At 45.5% G+C, this 22,122-nt stretch overlaps 1 protein-coding gene across 16 annotated transcripts; it reads left to right on the top strand.

Annotated features, from left to right (window-relative positions):
• Positions 1 to 47: 47 nt before the first annotated feature.
• Positions 48 to 21,770, top strand: Gug (arginine-glutamic acid dipeptide repeats grunge). Of its 16 annotated transcripts, none has more exons than XM_089260268.1 (16): positions 48 to 315; positions 1,557 to 1,810; positions 10,096 to 10,227; positions 11,390 to 11,623; positions 11,714 to 16,853; positions 16,919 to 17,042; positions 17,117 to 17,261; positions 17,323 to 17,483; positions 17,645 to 17,704; positions 18,010 to 18,129; positions 18,193 to 18,310; positions 18,836 to 18,935; positions 19,038 to 19,132; positions 19,185 to 19,237; positions 19,479 to 19,831; positions 19,944 to 21,770. In XM_089260268.1, the coding sequence occupies exons 3-15, from the start codon at positions 10,165 to 10,167 to the stop codon at positions 19,492 to 19,494; spliced, it is 6,429 nt and encodes a 2,142-aa protein (XP_089116394.1). In that variant the 5' UTR covers positions 48 to 315; positions 1,557 to 1,810; positions 10,096 to 10,164; the 3' UTR covers positions 19,495 to 19,831; positions 19,944 to 21,770. The 16 variants fall into 16 exon arrangements, with proteins under 16 accessions (XP_089116394.1, XP_089116393.1, XP_089116396.1 ...); XM_089260267.1 differs by having other exon boundaries at positions 48 to 311; XM_089260270.1 differs by having other exon boundaries at positions 48 to 311; positions 19,194 to 19,237.
• Positions 21,771 to 22,122: the final 352 nt, after the last annotated feature.

Below are 22,122 nucleotides of genomic sequence, written 5' to 3' on the forward strand. Positions count from 1 at the left end.
AATGGCTGGCTATCGAATGGACAGTGCTGCCAGACTTGCAACCCTGTGCAGTGTTGCATTGCTTGTTGTTCATCGAGAGTCGCAAAATGGTGGCTTCTGCTATACGCGGAGAAATTTTGTTGTACCATTAAGAACTAAAAAAAACACGCATTTGTGCTAATATTATTTAGTCAAATTATAGTGCAAGACTTTCACGTGCCACTGTCGCTGTAATACGCGTGTGAAAGTATACACAAATTGCGTTTCAAAGTCAGCGAAAATTGTGCCCAAAAATCTCCGCAGCAATAAAAAAAAAACGCAAAGCAAGCGAAGTGCGTGAGTGTGTGTGTTAGTCAGTGTGTGTGTATGTTTGTGTGCGCGTGTAACTGCTTCTGCATGTGTATGGCGAGCGTTTGCCTGTGTGTGTGTGTGCGCAAAGTGTATGCAAAAAAGAAGAAGACAAAACAGAAGAGCATTAAAAAACGTATTGTTAGGCCCCACTGACAAGTTAAAACGCGCACACACAACAACAACAACAACAGTTAAGACAGAAACAGAAACTTTTCAAGTCTCTAAATGTTAGCAACAACTACAACAAGTGTGCAAAAATTAATTATTATTTAAGTGTGTCACTAATTTCATTTGAAGCGTCGCCCGAATCGCAGTCACAGTCGACGTCGACGTCTTAGTCGTCGTCGTAATGCGCAGCGTAGAAATCATTAAAATTTATTAGTGAAAAACGTATGAAACGCGTCGCTGTCGCAGTCGACGTCTTTTTAGTTGGCGTCGGCGCTGCAACTGTGTTTGCACACAAAGTAAAGTGAAAAAGCCAAAGCGGGCAGAGGCAGACGACGATGATGATGACGACGGCGACGACGACGACGACGACGACGGTGGCTACGACTTTGGCTTGTGGAGCAGGGGACGTTTCTATTATGGACTTTTTGGGGTAGAACAATACAAAGAAGAAGACGACGACGACGACGACTCAAAGGCTCAACAAATTTTGTGCTGAAAAGGAATCACAAAGCGCAGCAGCAGCAACGGCAACGGTGACGGCGGCGTCACCCACCACCGACGCAGCTGGCTGCTGCTGTTGCTGCTGCTGTGACCACCCTTCATATGACAAGCTGCACGCCCACCCGCTGCCCGCTCGCTGCTGCTGCTTAAGCGTTGCTTTTGTTGCTTTTTCGCTGACGTTGGCTAAAAAATATATTGTTGTTGCCGTCGATGTTGTTGTTGTGTGACTCGCGCCTTTTTATAATACACTACAGAAAGTGTTCAATGGGCATATTAGTGTTATGCTATATATCCCGAAACAAAACTTAAATCTGATAACTGGACTATAAACGCAAAACAAAATAAATATAAATTCCAATATTAGTTAGTCACCGATTTCGACAGGGAATTGCGTAGTTGGTTAGACTCGACTGCAATTTTCTTGTTTTATAATTTTTGCATTCGTTGCTCTTTTTCTTCTCTCTACACTCTGCAACTTCAGTCCAGTTTCTTCTTCGTCATCTGCTTAATCATAATCATCAGCTCGTCTCTCACCTACGTCATTTCTTCGTTTCCAGCTGTGCCAAGTGCAAATTAACCAAAATCTACATTTCCGGCTGCCTGTGCGCCCTGCCAAAGTAACGGTACAACAGGAGGAGCAACAGCATCATCATCACTAGATATCTCTGCATACTTCTATCTCACTCGCTCGCACGCACGTCAACGATATTGTTAGCGGGCCAAGTGGGAGCCGCAGCCACCCGGTTTCGAATTCGAGTTCGAGCTGCTTGCTGGAACACACGCACACACACACATCTATACTGGATTCATGGTGAGAACAGCTGTTGAACTAGGCATATATGTATTTAATTATTATTATTTGTTTGCCTAACACACACTCGCATACACACGCATAATAATATCGAATTTGCCGCCGGCTCATATGTCATCTTCCTCTACAACTGACCCTCGGGGCTCTCGCTAAATCCCAACTCTCTTTTTCGCTTCATGGCTAAAACTATTGAACTACGTACGAGAGCGTATAAAAGTGTGTGTGTGTGTGTGTTTATGTGTGTAGGGTATTAGGGGAGGCGATGTGGCCTGCTGTGATAGACAAGCAAATTGCCAGGCTCACTCAATGCATCATAAACTAATTAGGCAAAGTGCTTCAAGTGCCCCAGCACACATAGAAACACACACACACACAAACTCTTACATATTGTATACAGAACGGCGTTCATATTGAATAGAAGTTTATTATAAACTAGAAAATGGTATTTGTAAAGTGATACCCCGCATTGTTGGTTTCATTAGGGCATCAACATGAGTTTAGGTCTGTGAAAGGTAATATTTATAAAGAATTTCGGATAAAGTTTAAAGTTATGTGGAAACAAAATAGATTTTCATTTAATATTATTTCACTGAAAGATAATTTTGAATATTTTGTATATTATTTTATATAGTATTTCTTCTCTATAAACAGCTTTCACTGTATTCTAATTTTATATCTTAATCATGGTTGCATTAAGTTCATTTGAACTTATGGCCAATTACAGTTGCCAGCACAACGCAAAGCTGTTCACTGAGTCAGTAGTTCAAGTTCACGCAACTGTGATTCCAGCTAGAGAGCTTGTCGCTGTTGTTGTTGTTGCATGTTCCGTTGCTTCAATCGTTGTCGACGTCGTCGTCGTCGTCGTCGTCGTTGAGCTGTCAGAGCGTAACATCTACAAGCTGTCAATTAGTTTTGCGCGCCGTTCGCTGATTAATTGCCGAGTGGTCGATAACTTGGTGTTAACCATAATTAAAATGCAAACAAATCTATTTATTTAACGAGCATTCAATAACACACTCAACTACAGTTGGGAGAGAGCTCCATTAAAAGCGAATCATCATCATCATCATCATCATCATTTTTGATATGTTACCAAATCTATCGATAGACCTTATGCAGTCATCCTAAATATGAATAATTATGATTTTGAATTCGTGGGAAACTTATCCAAGTTCTTTGATTATAATTCCAATGAAATTTCTCTTGCGGCTTATCGAGCAACTCTGTTCGTTGGCTAATTTCCATGAGCGCCAATGCTTGAGCTTATCTCTTTCAGCTAACGAGCGAGTGGGCAGCTCTTCGCTGGGCTGGCTGGTTAGATAGGTGGAGCGGGAAGGGGGTCGGGAATAGGCAGCCCGATTAGGAGGGAATAAAAACGTGAAGTGTTTAATTAATAAATAACGTGCTAATAATGCATTTAATAAAAACAAAAGCGAACTCGTAACGCGCTAATGCCACGGGCGGAAACTCATGACCCAACAAAAACAACAACAACAACAACAGCGAGAAAGGCAACAAAATGAAAGTGCCCATGCCCACGCCCACACCCACTGATGTCGCTGTTGTTGTGTTTTTTTTTCTGCTAGATGGATGATAATCAAGCTGTCGGTGGGGAAAGGGTTGTAGGCGGCCTTTGATGTCGATTTCATTTCATATTTTATTATTAGTCTTTTTGGCTTATTTATAATGCGCTGTTAAAGTTTACGTTTTATTAATCTGTTTGCCGGGGCTTTTAATTTATAATTACCGCTTATCTGATTGAAAAAGCAAGACACTTGGACTCGAGTGTCGATTTATTGCCACTGATTATAAAATGTGCCGTCGAAACACCCACACAGATGTGTCGAAATGAACGTATACGTATGTGTGCAAGTGTAGGTGTGTATACAGAAATCTATATAGAGCCCTGACAAATTAGATCATTTTAGAAATGTTTAACAAATTCCAAAGCAGCAAATGAAATAGTTGAAGGGAGGAATATCATAATAAATATAAATGAAATAGCGACAAATGGATGTAAAATATATTGATTATATAATATAAATAATATTTTAATATATGACATCATATATAAATGAAAAACAATAATTATATATATAGTATAGGTACGGTAATCACTCTTAGTTCGTATTTAATGATTTTTCAAAATAAATTTAAAATTCTATAATAAAAGTTCATGAAATACAAAGGCAAATACTCATTAAAAAAGTTTACTATGTATATAAATGTGACTGGTTTATGACGTAAATAATTATATATATATTTACATACATATAACAATATAAACAAATCTTTTATCGGACATATTTAAAATGTTAAATCAGAAACAAAAAACACATTAATAATAATTCACAAATCCCTTGTTCATTTATAGCTTAAAAAGCTTATTGAAAATATATGATATATTCCCCCTTCTCTCTCGTCTCTATATCCATCCCAATTTGTCTCTTGTGTGTGAAAACAACAACATTCCAACTGCGTTCGGCTCCATTAGCGATAAGATAATTAACACACAAAGCACCTATTAAATCTATATATAAATATATGCATAAACATATACAATATAAAGTCAAATAATTAAGCGCAGGTTAATCGGTGTAAAATCAATGAACCAATGGGAATATAATGCATAAACGTGTTTAAAAAAAATAAACAATATCAACAATGAATTCCCATAAATCTTTCTCATTGTCTGTAATTCGATTATACAGAAAAGGCAGCTAGAGTGATGCGAGAGCGTTAGATATGAAGAGACCGAAAGAAAGAGAGAGACAGAGAGAGGGGGGACGGAGAGAGAGCGAGAGTGCTAACTTTACATGCAAAACGTTCATTTACATTATGCCAGGCACACATTCTCTGACACTCGTTGCCCTACAACAACAACAAGAACAACAAACAATGACGACAGCGCCATAAACACTTGAAACGGGCCTAACAGTAACAACAACAACAACAACGACGGCAGCGGCAACAACCAGAGCCCAGAGCTATGAAAGGGCAAGCGGTCTCCTTTTACATGCCCTTATTCTTATTTATGTCTTACCCTTCTTCTTTTGTGCATGTGCCCTTCCGTTTAAAGCAAAACGGGGCGACATAAGTAACACGAAACAATTTCCAAATGAAGCGCGGATAAGCCGCAAAATCCTTAAAATACTCGATAAAATTACATAAAACTAATCGCACAAGCACACGCACACGGGCACAGGCCATCATCACATACACATACACGGGCACACACATGCGGACAGAGTTTGAAGGGGAGCGAGTGAGACAGCAGTGAATTGGCTGTATGACTTGCCCGACTGCGATGGATGGGCAGCTGTGAGAGTGAGATATAGAGCGCGAGAGCGGCAGAGAGGCAGACGCGGGTCGTCAGACATGAAGAGAATGATGAAGGTATCTACACCGACAATCTGTTTAACAACTTCATGAGCAGCAAATCCAACAAATCGTATAAACGACAACAACAAAAACAACAACGACGACGACGACCACGACTATGACGATGACGATGACGCTGACGACAACGAAGTGAAGTTCGGCTGCACACGAACGCTCCCAAATGATGCACAGGTTAGAGTGAGCGAGTGAGTGAATGAGTGTGTGGGTGCGGAGAGAGGTGGAGGGGTGAGTGAGTGAGAGGTGAACTCGTCGCAGTCGTTGCGGGTCGTTTATTTGGTTTCGGTTTGGCTTTTTTGAGCACCGCATCAGTGCCTGAATAGATGCTCAATCGTTCGGTTGAATGAAGTGGAGCAACGTATGGGAGTTCTTACGGAGCTATGCTGGGTTGTGAAGAGGAGGAGGGAAAGAGCACGAGAGGGAGCAGAGCTGCGTCCATGAATGAAGAGAATGTGGCATAATGTTCTTGTTGATGTTGAGTAATGGGTATAACAACTGTAAGCTGCCTGCATTCGAACATCATCTACATACACACGCCAGACTATATCCATGTGGGCCCCAAAAACAAAAACAAAAAACCAAAGAAAAGAAGAGAAATTTGTTGGTTATTTATTTACTTTGTTTTTTTTTATTTCTTATTTCTTCTCTCTGGGCAACGAGTTGAGTGCTTTGAACGCTGTTCGACTACCTCCTTTTGGCTTCTTGTTTCTAGTTTTTGATGTTTTTTTTTTTTTTTTTTTGTGACTTCTCGGGCGTCTGTTTTGATTTGTTGTGAAAATTTGGCTTTCACAACAAACCCATGTAGACATACGCGCAAGCATAGGTATTTCTACAGTGTGTGTGTGTGTGTGTGGCACCTTCTCCTGTTGCCTACAAGCACATTTAATGGGGTTTCCGCACTTGACACATGGCACTCAACTCAACTCAACTGAACAGATTTCGGGCATTCCAAGCTATTGAGCCACACTCATCCACAAACTCTTGAGAATTTAGTCGAGTTCATGACGAAGCTAATTTGCTGGGGCGCATACCCAAAAGCCAAAATATCTGTGCATAGTTTTTGGTAATTTATGGCAGTAGATGGACGATATGAAGGCCCTTTAGCTAAGTGAAAATGTTTGAATTAGTATTAGTATTAATGTAAATAGTATTTTATATGAATTATAAGAGAAATGTATTTGAAATATATTAATTTAATATATACGAATACTAAATTAAAAGTATTTAGAGCATTATAGTTTAATGCTAGTAGAACTCTTTTCATGTTTATCAATTATGTGGAATGTAATTCCTGTTCCTCTTAGTAATCTGCGAGTGTTTCATGCACAGATAGCGTATTCAGTAGTCGTTTTAGTTCACTGTTACCTGCACGGCTCTAACGATGTCTGCGGCTCGACTACAGGCCGGCAGATTATTAACATCAAGTTAATAACCACCCTAATGTACAGTTGTGCGGCCCATGCAGCAGCAGCAGCAGCGAAGGCATTTTAAGTCGCCTGCCCGTTGCTGCTGCTGCTGACGTTCGTTGTTATTGGCGTAGCAGTTGTTGTTGTTGTTGTAGCCTATTTGTCAGTCAATTAGTTAGCTTATTGGCAAGCGATGATTGCAGAGAGAAAAACAAGCTAAATACAAGCGCAAACATACAGAGACGATGGGACAGACAGACAGAGGCCGACAGTCGGGCCAGTCGAACGTCGACAGCCGACAGCTTTTCCATTTCAAAATTACGCACACACACACACACACACAGTCACACACGCACACACTCAACGACGTCGTTTAGCTGCGTGCGTACACACAATTTTCCGCTACTCATGATACAAATTGTTTATTGGATTTCCTCTTGGCTGTTGTGCGCCTCTCTGTGCGCTCAGCTTGCTAAGTTTTATTTTTCATTTACATTTCTCGTTTTGTTTCGTTTTATGTTTATGGGCTGTTTAGAAAACAATTTGCGGCGCCCCTTTACAGCCACCCCCTCTCATGCTCTCTCACACTCTCTAAGTGTGTGTGTGTGTGGCTATATTTTGTAAGTTGATAAAGCGCGTGTTGACATTAATGGAGGCAACGCGCCGTTTGAAATTGACAGCGTTATTGACCTTAAATTTTCGTGGCCTGCTCGTTCAGCTGCGACCCAACCAAACAGCCAACCAACCGACCAACCGACCGACCAAACGACCAACTGGCTGACCATAGACGACTCCAGCCAACCGCATTTGGGGCTGCTGCTGACTCACAATACGGCCAAAGCACTGGCAAAGCTGGCCAACAGTCAGTCACGTATCCACGACGATGTACAGAGCAGCAACAACAACAACAACAATGGCAACAGCAACAAGAACTGCTGCAACAGCAACTGCTGCAACAACAAGCAACGCCCCATCAACGGTTGCTGCTGCCATAATTTGTGGTCTTTTACTGTGAACTGTTATTGTTGTTGTTGTTGTTGTTGCCCGTGTGCCGCAACCTCAGCGCTGGGCATTATGATACGGCTATTAATACATACATACACACACACACACACTCTATGCTGGGCCAGGGGAGGACTCACTCACACACTCTCTCTCTCTCTTCCACTCTCTATCTTGCTCTCTCCATGCAGCACATTTTTCGGTGGTGGCAAAAATGTTCGAGCCTTTCATTTTGCCTTTTTAGATTTTATGGCTTTTGTGCGTTACAACGGCGCTTTTTGTAGTACATTTGTTTTATAACAGCCACCGCAGAAATAGCAGCAGCAGCAGCAGCAGCAACAGCAGGCAGGAAGAAGAGCGTGATGTGTAGAAGAGGGTGATAGAGGGCAAAGGGGGAGGCTTTGAGTACACACAGCTTAGCACATTGCTCGCAGTTATTACACAATTTTGCCCAAAGCGCCAGAGCAGCCACTTGGGCTATTCGCGTGCCCAGAACGCCAGAGTGAAGCACAGAACAGAGCAGGCGAGAGAGAGACGGAGAGATAGAGTGAGAGAGAGAGAGAGGTAGAGGAAGAGCGAGACCACGTAGACGAGGCCAGGAGCTACTCACCTTCTACTTTTTTATGTGAAATTTTTCCACTCACGACTTTCCTGCCATAAAAAAAAAGTTGCTAACCAAGCAGCCAGCCAGCCAGCCAGTTAGCCAACCAGGCCAGCTAACCTGGCTGCTGCTGCTGCTGCCGTTGCCGTTGCCGTTGCTGCTGATGTCGCTGATAAGTGTTGGCCCCAAACGCAGTGGAGCGCTGCACAGTGGCATAAAGTAGCTGAAAAGTTTACGGGGTTTTATATTAATATAAATGTGCTCAGATTAGGCGGCGTAATGCGGCTCATTGAATGCGTTTAGATGATTTATGCCTTACAAGTGAAGATGTAAAGAAGCTATCGATAGCTTATAGTCATCGATAGTCAATTTTTATTTACTGTAAAGTTTTTAAGAGCTGATTTTCTCTACCTCTCTCTATCTCTCTCACTCTCACTCTCTTCACTTATTAAATTTACTCATTTCGTTGGGGTATCGCTTACAAGTCAAAATGGTTGAATAAGTTATCGATATCCCCACCTCTATCTCTCTCCCTCACTCTCTTGTTCGTTGGCTCCAATTTCTCCTTCTTTGCATTCCGTATCTCCTCATTATGTTCTGCCCCACTGTGCGGGCCCAGCAGCTTGTCCGTTTCGGTTGTCCGCCAGGGCACCCTACGCTGCCGCGTCGTCAGTCATTTAGGCGGCGTGTCGTGGCTTATTGAGTGTAAATCTGTCGACAATATTTTCTGTTTTATTTAATTTTTTTTCCTTTTTATATATATTTTGCGTTGCGGCGGGGCGAGCCGTGCCGCGCCGCACAGAGCCGAGCCGAGGCGAGGCGAGGCGCAATGCTCTTTTTATTTGCCTGCTGCTGCATTTAATTAATTGATTTTAATTGCCATAATTTGTGTGCCGTTGCCACACAACCGCAACCGCTGGCATGCGTATGCGTGTGTGTGTGTGTGTGTGTGTGTGTGTGTGCCTGTGCATTGGCACTGATATTGATTCGTAAGCAAATTTAATGATAATTCCCCTGACAGATCGCCCGGCCCGGCGGCCAGCCTCGTTACAGTTATTCGCCAAGTTACTTGAGCGGAAAATCTGTTTACAGCTGCACGCACACTTGAGAGGCGGCCAAAAGAAAAAAAAAAATAACCAGGCACAGACAGACAGACACACACACACACACACACACACAGAGAGAGAGAAAGAAAGAGGGAGAGAGAGAGGGATATGAATATATAGCTGCTGTAACTGTTCCGTCAGCTCAGCTCAGCCCTCTTGGCCGTCCAGCTGGCTGTACTGGCAGCAGGCGCATTATACCATATGCAAACGATTAAGTGCTCGGGTCGTATAAAACTCCCTAAACTTGTCTGGCCTCCAGATTTGCTACGCTTAGCCTCGCCTATTCTACGGGCACACACATTACATGGCATTATATTTTTTATGGCTTATTTATTTATGCAATGTTCATATCAGCATTTCTAATACCCTTGAAACCATGCCAAATGCCTTAAGTGGGGTATAATGACTGATTGGAACGGGCCGAGGGAAATGTATATATGAAAAAAAATATGTTCATAAATAAAAATGTTCAAGGGATGAAATTTGTTATTGAATGAACAGTTTTTTATTCACTTTTCGAGGATTATAAGAGTTATCGATGTTAAAAATGGAATATAGTCTTTCGTATAGCAATCTTATCATTGAAATATTTGGTTTTTTCATATCTCCAGCAATATTTGTTAAATTTAAAAACTACATTAAGTACAGGGTATCTGTTAGTCGTTAGTTATGATGCGCATGATATATATATATTGAAGAATGTTAATCATTTTAACCATTTTCATTCCAAAAACATAAATTTATTGATTTCATTTTGTTTATATTTTTCAGTTGAATTTTCATATCATAGCGGGCATAAAAAGGCTTAACACTGGACCGGAAGCGTGTTTTTAAAGGGTGATGGCGGCCTCCACTCAAGGAGAAATACGAGTGGGTCCCGGCCACCAGGTAAACGATGTCTATGTACGTACATAACTCTCACAATTCAGAAATTCAGCTCACGGTAACAAAATGAAAATTCAAAATACAAAGAAAAAAAATGTATATATACTTTTTTCCTTTTTGTATTGTAATCGTAATGTTGCAAGTTCTAATTGTATGTCCAACTAACACCACCCCCAACCCAGTCCAGTCGAAGCGAATCTTCGCTCTCCTTCAAAATCTAATCGAAATTTTAATCAAGTTGCTCACGCTATGACTCTTGGCATAATTCAAATTATATTTGTATAGTTAAATAATACAAAATTATGAGTCTAGTATAAAAGTCTGATTCACTTAGATATTTTTGGAGCTTGAGCTCAAAAGGTTAACTTTACGAGTCTCTAAAGATAAGCAAAAGTCTGGTAAACCAACGAAACCTTAAAGAACTTGAAATGAATTTGAATGCACAGAGATAGTTGTTTAAAATATGGTTTATTATGCCTATAAATTATATATGAAAAGACAGAGTAATATAAAAGTTTTCAACAGTTCTATCTAATCGCATGCCTCGAGTCGTCGTTGTGGGCAACTTGTTAGTCAGCTTTGATTTGTAGCTTGATAATTATCTAAAAATTTATTATTTATAAACAATAAATAACAGCTGTAAATAAATCGTTTACCCAATTGGCCATATATTATATACTATATTAGAACTAACACATAGAGTAACTCCTCAAGTCCTGGCGCTGATATTCTCCCAATACCCACTTTCCTATCCCGAAAAATACCCAATAGACACACATACACCTCACATCAAGACATTGTTCATACATTTCATGCATTAGTCTTAAGTTGTATATGGTCGTATCGTATGACACCAGACAAATTACAGACTTGTATATATTCCGAATATACTCTGACAATTTATCATAGAACGAGTGCAAGCTTCCCGAGAGCTTCGTGTCCTGCATGGATAATGTTTGGCTAAAGTATTTCCGGCACTGGGCCACGCTCTTTGGCTTATTGTGTTTCTCGTAGACTTTGTCTTGTGTCTGTGGTGTATGTGACGTAACTAACTGAAGAGATGATAAGAAAATACTAGACTTGATGTGATGTTTGTTTTTTTTTTGGAGTTCCGTTACGTTATTTTTGAATTAACTAATACCGGCAACTTCTTCTGTCTTGTCTTGTCTTGTGACTGAAGGCAAAACTGCCCGATTATAATCCAATCTCAAGCTTCCCCGTTGACAAGGAAACCGATGAACGTGAATTAGAGGAAACAAGATGGAGTCCTGGCGTTGTGGCCGATGGCGACTTGTTAATGTTTCTGCGTGCGGCACGCTCCATGGCTGCATTTCAAGGAATGTGTGATGGCGGTTTAGAAGACGGTTGTTTGGCTGCCAGTCGCGACGACACAACAATTAACGCACTCGACGTGGTGAGTGATGATGACCTAACCCTTCTGGGGTAACCCACAGCGCTGTTAACTAACTAATTTGATTTCCATTTCCATTTCAATTTCGAATAGCTGCACGATTCTGGCTACGATCCAGGCAAAGCTCTACAAGCACTCGTAAAGTGTCCCGTTTCGAAGGGCATTGACAAGAAGTGGACCGAGGACGAAACGAAAAAGTTCATCAAGGGTCTGCGACAATTTGGCAAGAATTTCTTTAGGATCCACAAGGATCTGCTGCCACACAAGGATACACCAGAGCTGGTCGAGTTCTACTATTTGTGGAAGAAGACGCCCGGCGCCAACAATAATCGACCGCATCGGCGACGCAGACAGAGCGCCTTGCGTCGCAATCGTGTTACGCGCGCCAACAATACACCTCCCAAAAAGGAGGACACCCCGGAACCACAAGCTGCGACGACGGCGACGGCGGCGGCGTCGGCTGCAGAGACGGCGAATCGCTCATCGCCCGCTGTCTCCAAGGAGGAGAACAGTTCTCTAACCGAGGACGACGTCAGCGAGTGTGACAGTGATTCGAGTCTGACCAACAAAAGGGATGAATCACCATCTAGGATGAGGACTAGAAACAAACAACAGAATAACAACAACAACAACAACAGCAGTAGCGCCGCTGCATCTGGTGGCGGTGGCAACTCCGCCGCGGCTGGTGCTGCCTCCGTCAACGCATCCGGCAACAGCTCCGGCAAAGATCAGTCCTCTGGCTCGGCGAACAACAACAGCAACGCCGTGGCGAACGGGAAGCGACCCAAGCGCGGCTCCGAAACACCGGACGCCGCAGCAGCAGCCGCCGCCGCTGCTTGCGATAGCCCGAAGACGCCCACCAAGACCGTGGCGGAGGGATCGGGCACTAAGCGCAAGGGCGGCAAGCAGGACACGCCCAACAAGAAAAAGCGCACCGAAGCAGAGACCAACAGCAACAGCAGCGAGCAGGCGATCAACAACAGCGAGGACAACGTCAAGGAGAAGCCGCGCAAGCGTCCCGACAGTCCCGTCGAGAGCATGAACTCCGACAGTCGGCCCGATTCTGTTCTCGACGATGGCGAGTCGAATACAACCGACACGGATGGGCGCACCATCGAGCAGCAGTCCAGCAAGGATAGCAAGGAGATCAACTGCAAGGAGGAGAACGCTGTCACGTTGTCCGGCGACGTGGACTCCAAGTCGGATGTGGTCAACGAGAAATCGATCAAAGCGGAAACTGCCTGCGCGGACGACAGCAAGGATACCATCAAGAACATGGATGAGGAGACCAACATCCAGGCACCCAGCAGTATACAGCCGCTCAGTATCAAGCCCGCCCACGTGGATGGCCTGCTCAAAGAGTCCAGCTCCTTGGAGGCGCCGCCAGCTGTTGTGCCGGTCGCACCGATCGCCATGAAGGTGCCCACAATTGCGACGGTGGAGGCGCTCAACGCGTCAGTCGACCGCGATCGCAAGGAGGCCATCGAGAAGATGGAGATATGTGAGAACGAGGCAGCCGCACGCGATCCCGAGCTGCTCAAGAAGCTGGCCACCATCAAGCAGGAAACGTTGCCCCAACAGCAGCAGCAGCAGCAACAACAACAGCAACAGCAGCAGCAACAACAACAACAGCAGCAGCAGCAACAACAGCAGCAGCAACAACAACAGCAGCAGCAACAGATGGTGGGCGTGCCGCCCGTGTCAGCTGCATCTGGGCCAATGCAGGAAGCCGTTTACATTAAGAAGGAGCCCATGGAGGACTCCATGGACGCCACATGCAATCAGAACAGCAACGAGCCACAAGATCTCAAGGTCAAAATCGAAATCAAAAACGAAGATCTGAAGATCAATGCCAGCGGACTGCCGCCCGTCAGCTCGGCGGGGCCGCCGCCCAATGCCCAGCTGGGTGGACTGCATCATGGCTCCAGCGAGGGCAGCAATCCGGAGCCACTGCATCTGCAGCATATGCCACATGGACCAACGCCGCAGGCGCCTGCCGGCTACATCATTGACGGGCAGCTGAAGTATGGGCCGCCCGGCCAGCCGCCTCCGCAGCCACCGCCGCAGCTGCACAGCGATCCCGGCAGTGGGGGCGTGTCGGCACCAGCGCCTCAGAAATATCCTGGCGATATGGAAATGAAGTACAACGAGGCGGCCGTCAAATTCGAGCCAAGTGCCGGCAAATTCGCACCACAGGAGCTGAAGTATCCGGTGCCTGCTCCGCTGGATGCGCTCAAGTACAGCCAGGAAATGCAGGCAGCGGCTGCTGCCGCGGCGGCCGTGGGCAAGTACGACATGAAGTACATGATCGAACAGCAGGGCAAGTACCCAGTGGAGCTAGCGCCGCCCAAGCCCGGCTACCAGGAGGCGCTGAAGATACCCGATGTGAAGCCGGGCTTTGCCCATCTGCCGCACAGCATTGGCTCGAGCTTAGACGGACCCGGTCCGCCACACAAATACGCGCCGGCGGGTCAGAGTGGCCCGCCACTGGATCAGCAGCCGCCGGGTGCCACGCCTCCGCCCGGCATTGCCATGCCCAAGCCGCACTATCAGCACGATGTGCAGACGCCGCCGCTGGGGCGACCGTTCGAGCCGACCGGACTTATGCTCAAGTACGGTGATCCGCTGGCGGCGAAGTACGGGCCGCCACAGCCGCAGGATCTCAAGTACCCGATGCCGCCTGTATCGTCGTCAGCCGGCGGGGAGAATCTGATCAAGGCTTCGGCATATGGCCCGCCGCCGGAGAGCCCCATCGATGCCTCGGCACGCTCGACGCCCGGCCAGGATAGCCAGGGCAGCAATAGCAATAGCAATTCGCAGCCGCCATCCTCGCAGCCGCAGCAGTTCCAGTCGCCACATCCCTCGCCGCACATGCCTTCGCCAGCTGGCGGCGGCCTGCCACCCGGCATGCATCCACAAAATCTCATCTCCCCGCACAGCCATGGACCACCGCCGAATTCCGGCTCCGGCCCGGGTCCGCAGCCGCCGACGTCCTTGCATCAGCCCATCAGCTCGATGGCTGGCCAGGGACCGCCCGGGCTGCAGCACGGCCTGCCACCGGGACCGGGAGGGCCGCACGCACAAATATCAATAGCCAATTCGCTGACGGGCGTCGTCACCTCGCTGGGCGCGCCCACGATGTCCACCATGGCGCCCTCGCATCCCATGCACCCGCACATGCATCCGCACCAACATGCGCACCTACAGTCCTTGCAGGCGCTGCACCGGCATCCCGATCTGGGCGCGGCCATGCATCCACATGCGCCCATGGCCATGTCGCTGCAGGCACCGGGTCCACCGCCGCCGCACAGCCATGCGCATCCGCTGGGCCCCAGCCATCAGCAGCAGCCGCAGCCGCAGCAACAGCCGGGTCCGAGCCCGGCGGGCACAGTGCGTACGCCATCGCCGGCGCAGCAGCAACAGCCGCCGCGCAGCATGCACGAACCGCTGCCCACGTCACGGGAGCCGCCCGCCTCGCACACCTCGACGGCGCCAACGGGCTCGATGAGCAGCATCAACTCGGGCCCGGGTCCAGGACAGGGGCCGGGGCAGGGGCCAGGACCAGGACCGATGCCACATCAGTCACCGCATGCGCATCGGACATCCCCGCTGCCGGGCTTGGCGCATCCGTCGGGACTCATCGGCCATCCGATGCCCATTCATCCGCACTTGGCGCACCTGCCACCTGGTCATCCGGCACACGCAGCTCTGGCGCATCCGGGCCATCATCTGCTGTCGCATTCGATAGCAGGTCTGAGCCATGGCGGCGGTCCCATCGCTCTCCTGGCCGGTCCCGGCGGTCTGGGTGGCCTGCCCGAGTCGGCGCTCAGCCGGCGCACGCCGCCCAGCCATCTGTCGCATCCGCACTCCTCGTCGGGGCCGTCGACGCCGCACTCGGTGGCCATCTCGACGAGCATGTCGCTCTCCACCACACCCAACACGGTGCCCTCGTCCGCCTTCAGTCGCGCCAGTCCCAGCGTCCAACTCTCGAGCGGTGCCCCGCCAGCTGGTGGCCCTGGTGGCAACAGCAACAGCGGCACGCCGAACAACTCCTCGGCAGCTGCCGCCGCTGCGGCCGCAGCCGCTGCTCATCGCGCCGCCTCGCCCGCCTCCAGTGTGGGCAGCCTGAGTCGGCAGAGTCCGCTGCATCCGGTGCCGCAGTCGCCGCTGAGCCATCATCCGTCGTCGTCGGCGCTGTCCGCCGCAGCGGCCGCTGTTGCCGAACGGGATCGGCATGCGCTGCTGCGTCAGCAGTCGCCGCACATGACGCCGCCGCCCGTGTCGAGCGCCTCGGGCCTGATGGCCAGTCCGCTGAGCAAGATGTACGCACCACAGCCGGGCCAACGAGGCTTGGGCACATCGCCGCCGCCGCATTTGCGACCGGGTGCCTCGCCGCCGGTCATACGGCATCCACAAATGCCGTTGCCATTGCCGCTGATTGCGCCAGGCGGCGGCATACCGCAGATTGGTGTGCATCCTGGGCAGTCGCCGTATCCGCATCCGCTGCTGCATCCCTCGGTCTTCTACTCGCCGCATCATCACAATCCCTTCAACTCGCCCTATGGCTATGCGCCGTACGGACCTGGCTTCCCCGCCTACATGAAGCCACCGCCGCCATCCGGCCCACTGGATCCCGCCGCCGTGATGGCCGCCCATCATGCTGGGCTGTCGGGTCCGCCGCCGCCGTCGCGCCAGGATGAGCAGAATGCCGCAGCTGCGGCAGCTGTGGCCGCCGAGAAGCAGCATGCGGCGGCTGTGGCGGCTGCCCAGCAACAACAACAACAACAACAGCAGCACAAGACGCCTCAGCAGCAGCAGCAGCAACAACAGCAGCAGCAGCAACAGCAGCAACAACAGCAGCAGCAGCAACAACAGCAGCAACAGCAACAACAACAGCAGCAGCAACAACAGCAACAGCAGCAACAACAACAACCTGGTGGTCCGCCACAGAATAAACCACCGACGCCAAAGACGCCGCAGGGACCAGGTGGTGTGGGTGTGGGTGTGGGCGTTGGCCTAGGTGGTCCCGGCACGCCCACGGGTCTGCCGCCCGGCGCCTATCCGGGTGCTCACATACCCGGCTATCCGCCGCCGCCGCATGCCTCGCCGTTTGCGCCGCAAGATGGACAGCCGCATGGCTTGAAGCCGACCTCCCACATGGACGCGTTGCGTGCGCACGCGCACTCAGCCAACTCTGCGGGCCTGGGCAGTGCACATCATCCGACCGAGCCACGTGAGTGTTGAGAGCTGAGCAGGAAATGCAGAGCTGTTCTTTAATATTGTATTCTTTGTTTTTAGTGCCCATTGACATTGAGCCCGATCCAGAGCCCGAGATACCCAGTCCCACGCACAACATACCGCGCGGACCCAGCCCCGAGGCGAAGCCCGATGATACCGAATGCCATCGCTCGCAATCGGCAATGTGAGTACCTAGAAAGAGAGAGAGAGAGGGGAGAGAGAGCTGTAAATTATTTACTTAAAACTTGACTCTTGCAGCTTTGTGCGTCACATCGATCGCGGCGATTACAATTCGTGCACGCGCACGGATCTGATCTTCAAGCCGGTTACGGACTCCAAGCTAGCGCGCAAGCGCGAGGAACGCGATCGCAAACTGGCCGAGAAGGAGCGCGAGCGAAGACAGGTCAGAAACGGGAATTCATTTTAAGACACGACAAACATTATAATATTCTCTCTCTCAATAGCAACAACAGCAGCAGCAACAGCAACAACAACAGCAACAAGCAGCCGCCGCACAACAAGCCGCCCAGCAGGCCAAGATGAAGGCAGAGCTAAAGCCCCCATATGCGGATACACCAGCGCTGCGCCAATTGTCGGAGTATGCGCGTCCACATGTCGCCTTCAGGTGAGCGTCAGATGCCTGCAAGAGCATTGCATTGATTATGGAGTATTCTTTTAGTTGTTTGTTTGATTGTCCATTATAATAATTGATTGTTTATGTAGTCTGATTATTTGTAGTCGTTGATTATCGCGTTTGTATTGTAATAATCTCCATTTCGATTTCAGTCCTGTTGAGCAGATGGTGCCTTATCATCATCCAATGAGCCCCATGTATAGCAGAGAGAGGTACAGTACCTAGTACAAGCCTGCCAAAATCCTCATCTCAAAGCACCTCGCACCATCATCCGTCACCCCAGAAACCGCACCCGCCCACACACGCACACACACACACTCATATTCTCATTGATAACTGAGATCCTTCCATATGCTAACCTATACAATTGACGCTTATTCAAACGCACGTCCAAATTGATGCATTTAGTTTCTAATCCATTTGCTGCCTATTTTCCATTTGCCATTTACCATTTGCCTGACCTTAACCAGTATCCTCGACATGATATTAAACCCCTTTCTGCTTCTCCAAATTGTAGGCAATTACTCATGCTTCCAACCTTGACTAATTACAGAGAATTGGAGGAGATTAAGAACGCACAAGCGGCGGCCGCAAGTCAATCTCGACTGGATCCGCACTGGATGGAATACTACAGACGGTAAGATTAGCCATTCGCCAGATCCTCTCGAGAAACTCGAACTCACTCTTCTTTCTCTTACAGTGGCATACATCCCTCACAGTTTCCGCTGTATGCGAATCCGGCTATATCGCAAATGGAACGCGAACGTCTGGGCATACCGCCTCCTCATCATGTCGGCATGGATCCGGGCGAGCATATGGTGCGTATCAATTGCATGGCCATCTCTCATCTTGTAAACCAAACTTGAAACTCAAAAATCCACTCATATTCACAAAATCAATCGTATTTGGAAAAAACAAAACAAAACAAAAACAAAAGCAAAACACTTTTTAAACAAAATGAATTCAGAAAACATCTATCGCATCAATCACTTGTCCACTTGTCAGCTCAATTAACCAATAATAATTATAATAATGATATAAATTTAGGTACATCATGTGTCCATGTCCATGTCCAAGCACGTGTGCTAACCCACTTTGTATTCGAATTTTGTCGTGCGCCTCACCTGGAGGAGAGAGATCTCTTCTTCTCCACTCTCTAACCACATTTGTTTGTCATCCAGACGGTGCTAACACGCATTATCCACAATTTCACATTTCGCATACTCCCGCTGTGTTCCCACTTAACAAATGTCGCATCTATGTTGCAAGCAGGCTCTCCATTTATCTCTCAGGCAGCACACCTGGCTCTTTTGAAACTATCAACGATATTCAATAATTTTCAGATACGATTGACGAGAGAATATCATGCACACTCTCATACTCATTTACATTTGCCTTTGCATCCACAGCCGCAACCACCGGAGGCCGGTTTCCAACTGCCACGTGAGTTTGTATATCCGTTACGTTGATCAAATCATAAACGAAACTCAATTTTCTCTCTTTTTCTGCTCTCTCTCTCTCCCTTCTCGTCTTCTCGGCACGTAGCGAATGTTGGGCAATATCCGCGTCCAAATATGCTTATACCTAGGGAGCCGCACTCGGACGTTTTGCTGAGGATGTCCTATGCAGATCAACTACAGGTTTCCCCAATCCCACTTTAATATTCCTAACTGATTAATTACATATATACAGTATTTACAGGCCGCCGAGTTTCAACGGCAATCGCTGCACGATCAATACTTTAGGTGAGTACCACTACGACATCCATTAGGATTACCTACAACAACAACAACAACAACAACAACAAGAACAGTCATCAACAGTCAATCATTCGGCTCATATGTTCATCTGTATTTGTGTGACTTTATGACTTTTGCTTATTGTTTTTGTGTTAAAGATTTGTCGGTTCGTTAACATTTTGTGTTTGTATATACATATATTTGGTATCTGTATCACGCCCACCTCTCTATTTCTATCCCAAAACAGACAACGGCCCAGATAAGTGGACCAGCCAGGCAGAAGGCAGAATCCCAAAAGCAACTGAACAAAGAAAATACTCACAGCCCGGCCGGCTGTGAGGAAAATGCTTTGTGTGATTTTTGTGTTCAAACGTTTACATTTTGCTTTTCCACAACAACAGCAGCAACAACTACAACCAACATCAGCAAATGAAAAAAAGATCAGCATTCATAATTTATATAGCTATAGCATTGGTCCCTTTATATATATATACCATAACAAATATGTATATCGTGTTTCCAAGCTATATTTATATATATATACATGTATAACTAGCAACTTTAAGTTGTGCAACGCTTTGTCCAGTTTTTATGTAAAAAGTTAGTAAACGTTTTAATTTATCATATCCATGCATAACCACATTTATCCATCTGTATACACTGCAATCCCTAACTTGACTATTTGCTAATTTGTGTTTCCCTTGATCTACAGAAATCAACTACGTTAAGTGTTCTCCAACTGGGCAGCTGAGACGATCCACTTATGAGAGAAGAGGGAATCGCAAATTAGAAATCAAATGAAACCAACTGACGAAACAAGCAAAGAAAACATGATGGTCGCAATATTTTATAAGTATCGTCTTTATAGTGTATAGTGTTAAAAGAATTCTAAACAAAAATTCGAGAGAGACCTAAGCGTGTTAATTATCGTTTAAGCTTACGAGAATTGATTAAGGCAAATGGAACAAACTTAGCACACAAATTTGTAAGGTTTTCAACTGCGGAATGTGCAACAAAACATTTTGGCAGACTATAGCAGCACTTTGATAATACCCTATGACTAAACACTAAGCTCTATTTCAAATCAAATTAATTAGACTTTTGCAATTAGCTAAAAACAAAAAACAAAACAGAGCAAAACCAAAATACAACAACAACAACAAACGACAACTTGCTATTTTAGTATATATATATATATATATATATAGTATGTATATGTATATGTATATACGGGACGTGATTTGAATTGAATGGTAATAGTCGAGCCCAAGAAATTGTCGGCTAAGCCAAGTGCACTTTGCTGCCGATCAACCACAGTCAGTCTATAGATATATGTGTATGTATTTATATATATATGTGTAAAGAATGTATTGTACAAAGGGCTTTCTAGAGAAGTGCAACTGCAACTGCAACTACTTTGACATCTCCTACGCTGAGAGTTGTATATGTAATTTAAACTTAATGTACTTCCAGCCACAATTGAACTATATGTATTTCGTAGTGTTAGTGCGCTTATTGCTGCTTAGTTTTGATTTATATAGTAATCCTTTTATCATATGTTTTGGCTAGCTTGGCTTTCTTACTACTCATTAATTTATTATTTTGTTTGGCTTAACTCTAGTATTATATTATATCAGAAAAAATCGAGAAAAACAAGCAAAAAAAAACGGAAACAAATAAGAAAAAGCAACAAAATCGTGTTTTGTATAAATTTTCATAAAAAAAAAGAGAAAAAAAAAAAACAAAAATACCTAGCTAATAAGTAAAAATTTCAAATGTGTGTTTTCAAAAATTTCTTAAAGCCCCCAAATGCAATCCATGCACTGTATATATATATATAACTTATATGTGTATTTGCATGAGCGTTTGTAGCAGCTGCAATATTTTGAGTGCTTAATTTATATTAGTAATTTATACACAATATATATATATATTAGTTATATGAGCAGCTTGCATTAAAACAAATAAATAAATCTATATTTCATTAACAAAGAAAAAAGAAAATTAATATAAGACCAACGCAAAACACAAAATGAAAATAAAAACCACTAAACAAATGTAATATTAATGCGTGCATAATACTATAAACAAATTACATATTTTTAAATACAATTTTTTATTTCACATTTTGAATATACACATTATATATATATATAAATATAAATATACATATATATACAGCGTTTATTGTAGAGTTTTGCGAGCATATTTAATAAAAACAGAAAAACAAACAAAAGCTGAAAACCAAGCACACAAACAACAAAATAAATATGGGCCACATCATTTGGCGCAGTTTTAGTTTTAAGATTGTAAAGTAACAAATCCAGGCGTACATATTTATATATACATATACAAAATGAATGAAATAAGAAACAAGAAATGCAGCTATATATGCATATGCTAAGTAAATATATATATATATATTTCACACAAAACAATTCGATGATAATGATAATACAAAATAAATTATTGAAAAAAAGAAAACCTGTAAAAACTAAGTAAAGCAAAATAAAATTAGTTACATTAGTTACAAATCCAAGCAACGTTGATTTTATTATAAAATGTGGGTAACTCCTAGTCGGACTCTTTCGCCTGAACCTAGCTCTACTCTGTAAGAGTTGAACTTGATTAAGTCCTATTTTAAATGCGAATTACTTTTCATATTATTTACTCGCTTGCCGCATTCATCAATCATTGAACCTTGCCGTTTGTGCTTAAATCAATCATGCAATACTGGGCTCTTGATGGAATACTTTTCCTTTTCTTTGTGTGTGAGCATCAAGGTCTTTTGATAACTCTTGCTACACTAACAGAAGTCTTATGTAAGGTCGGCCTTGTTTGTCGACAGGCAAACGTATGTATATGGATGAAACTTATCGAAATCTGAGGCT

Source organism: Drosophila navojoa, chromosome 4 (genome assembly GCF_054131105.1).
Source record: "Drosophila navojoa isolate 15081-1374.11 chromosome 4, UAZ_NAV_1.0, whole genome shotgun sequence".
Lineage (NCBI taxonomy): Eukaryota > Metazoa > Arthropoda > Insecta > Diptera > Drosophilidae > Drosophila > Drosophila navojoa.

Coding starts and splice junctions, on each gene's coding strand:
- Gug (XM_089260268.1), top strand. CDS start 10,165: ATGGCGGCCTCCACTCAAGGAGAAATACGAGTGGGTCCCGGCCACCAG. Junction 11,624..11,713: donor CAATTAACGCACTCGACGTG/GTGAGTGATGAT, acceptor AATTTCGAATAG/CTGCACGATTCTGGCTACGA. Junction 17,043..17,116: donor CATCGCTCGCAATCGGCAAT/GTGAGTACCTAG, acceptor TGACTCTTGCAG/CTTTGTGCGTCACATCGATC.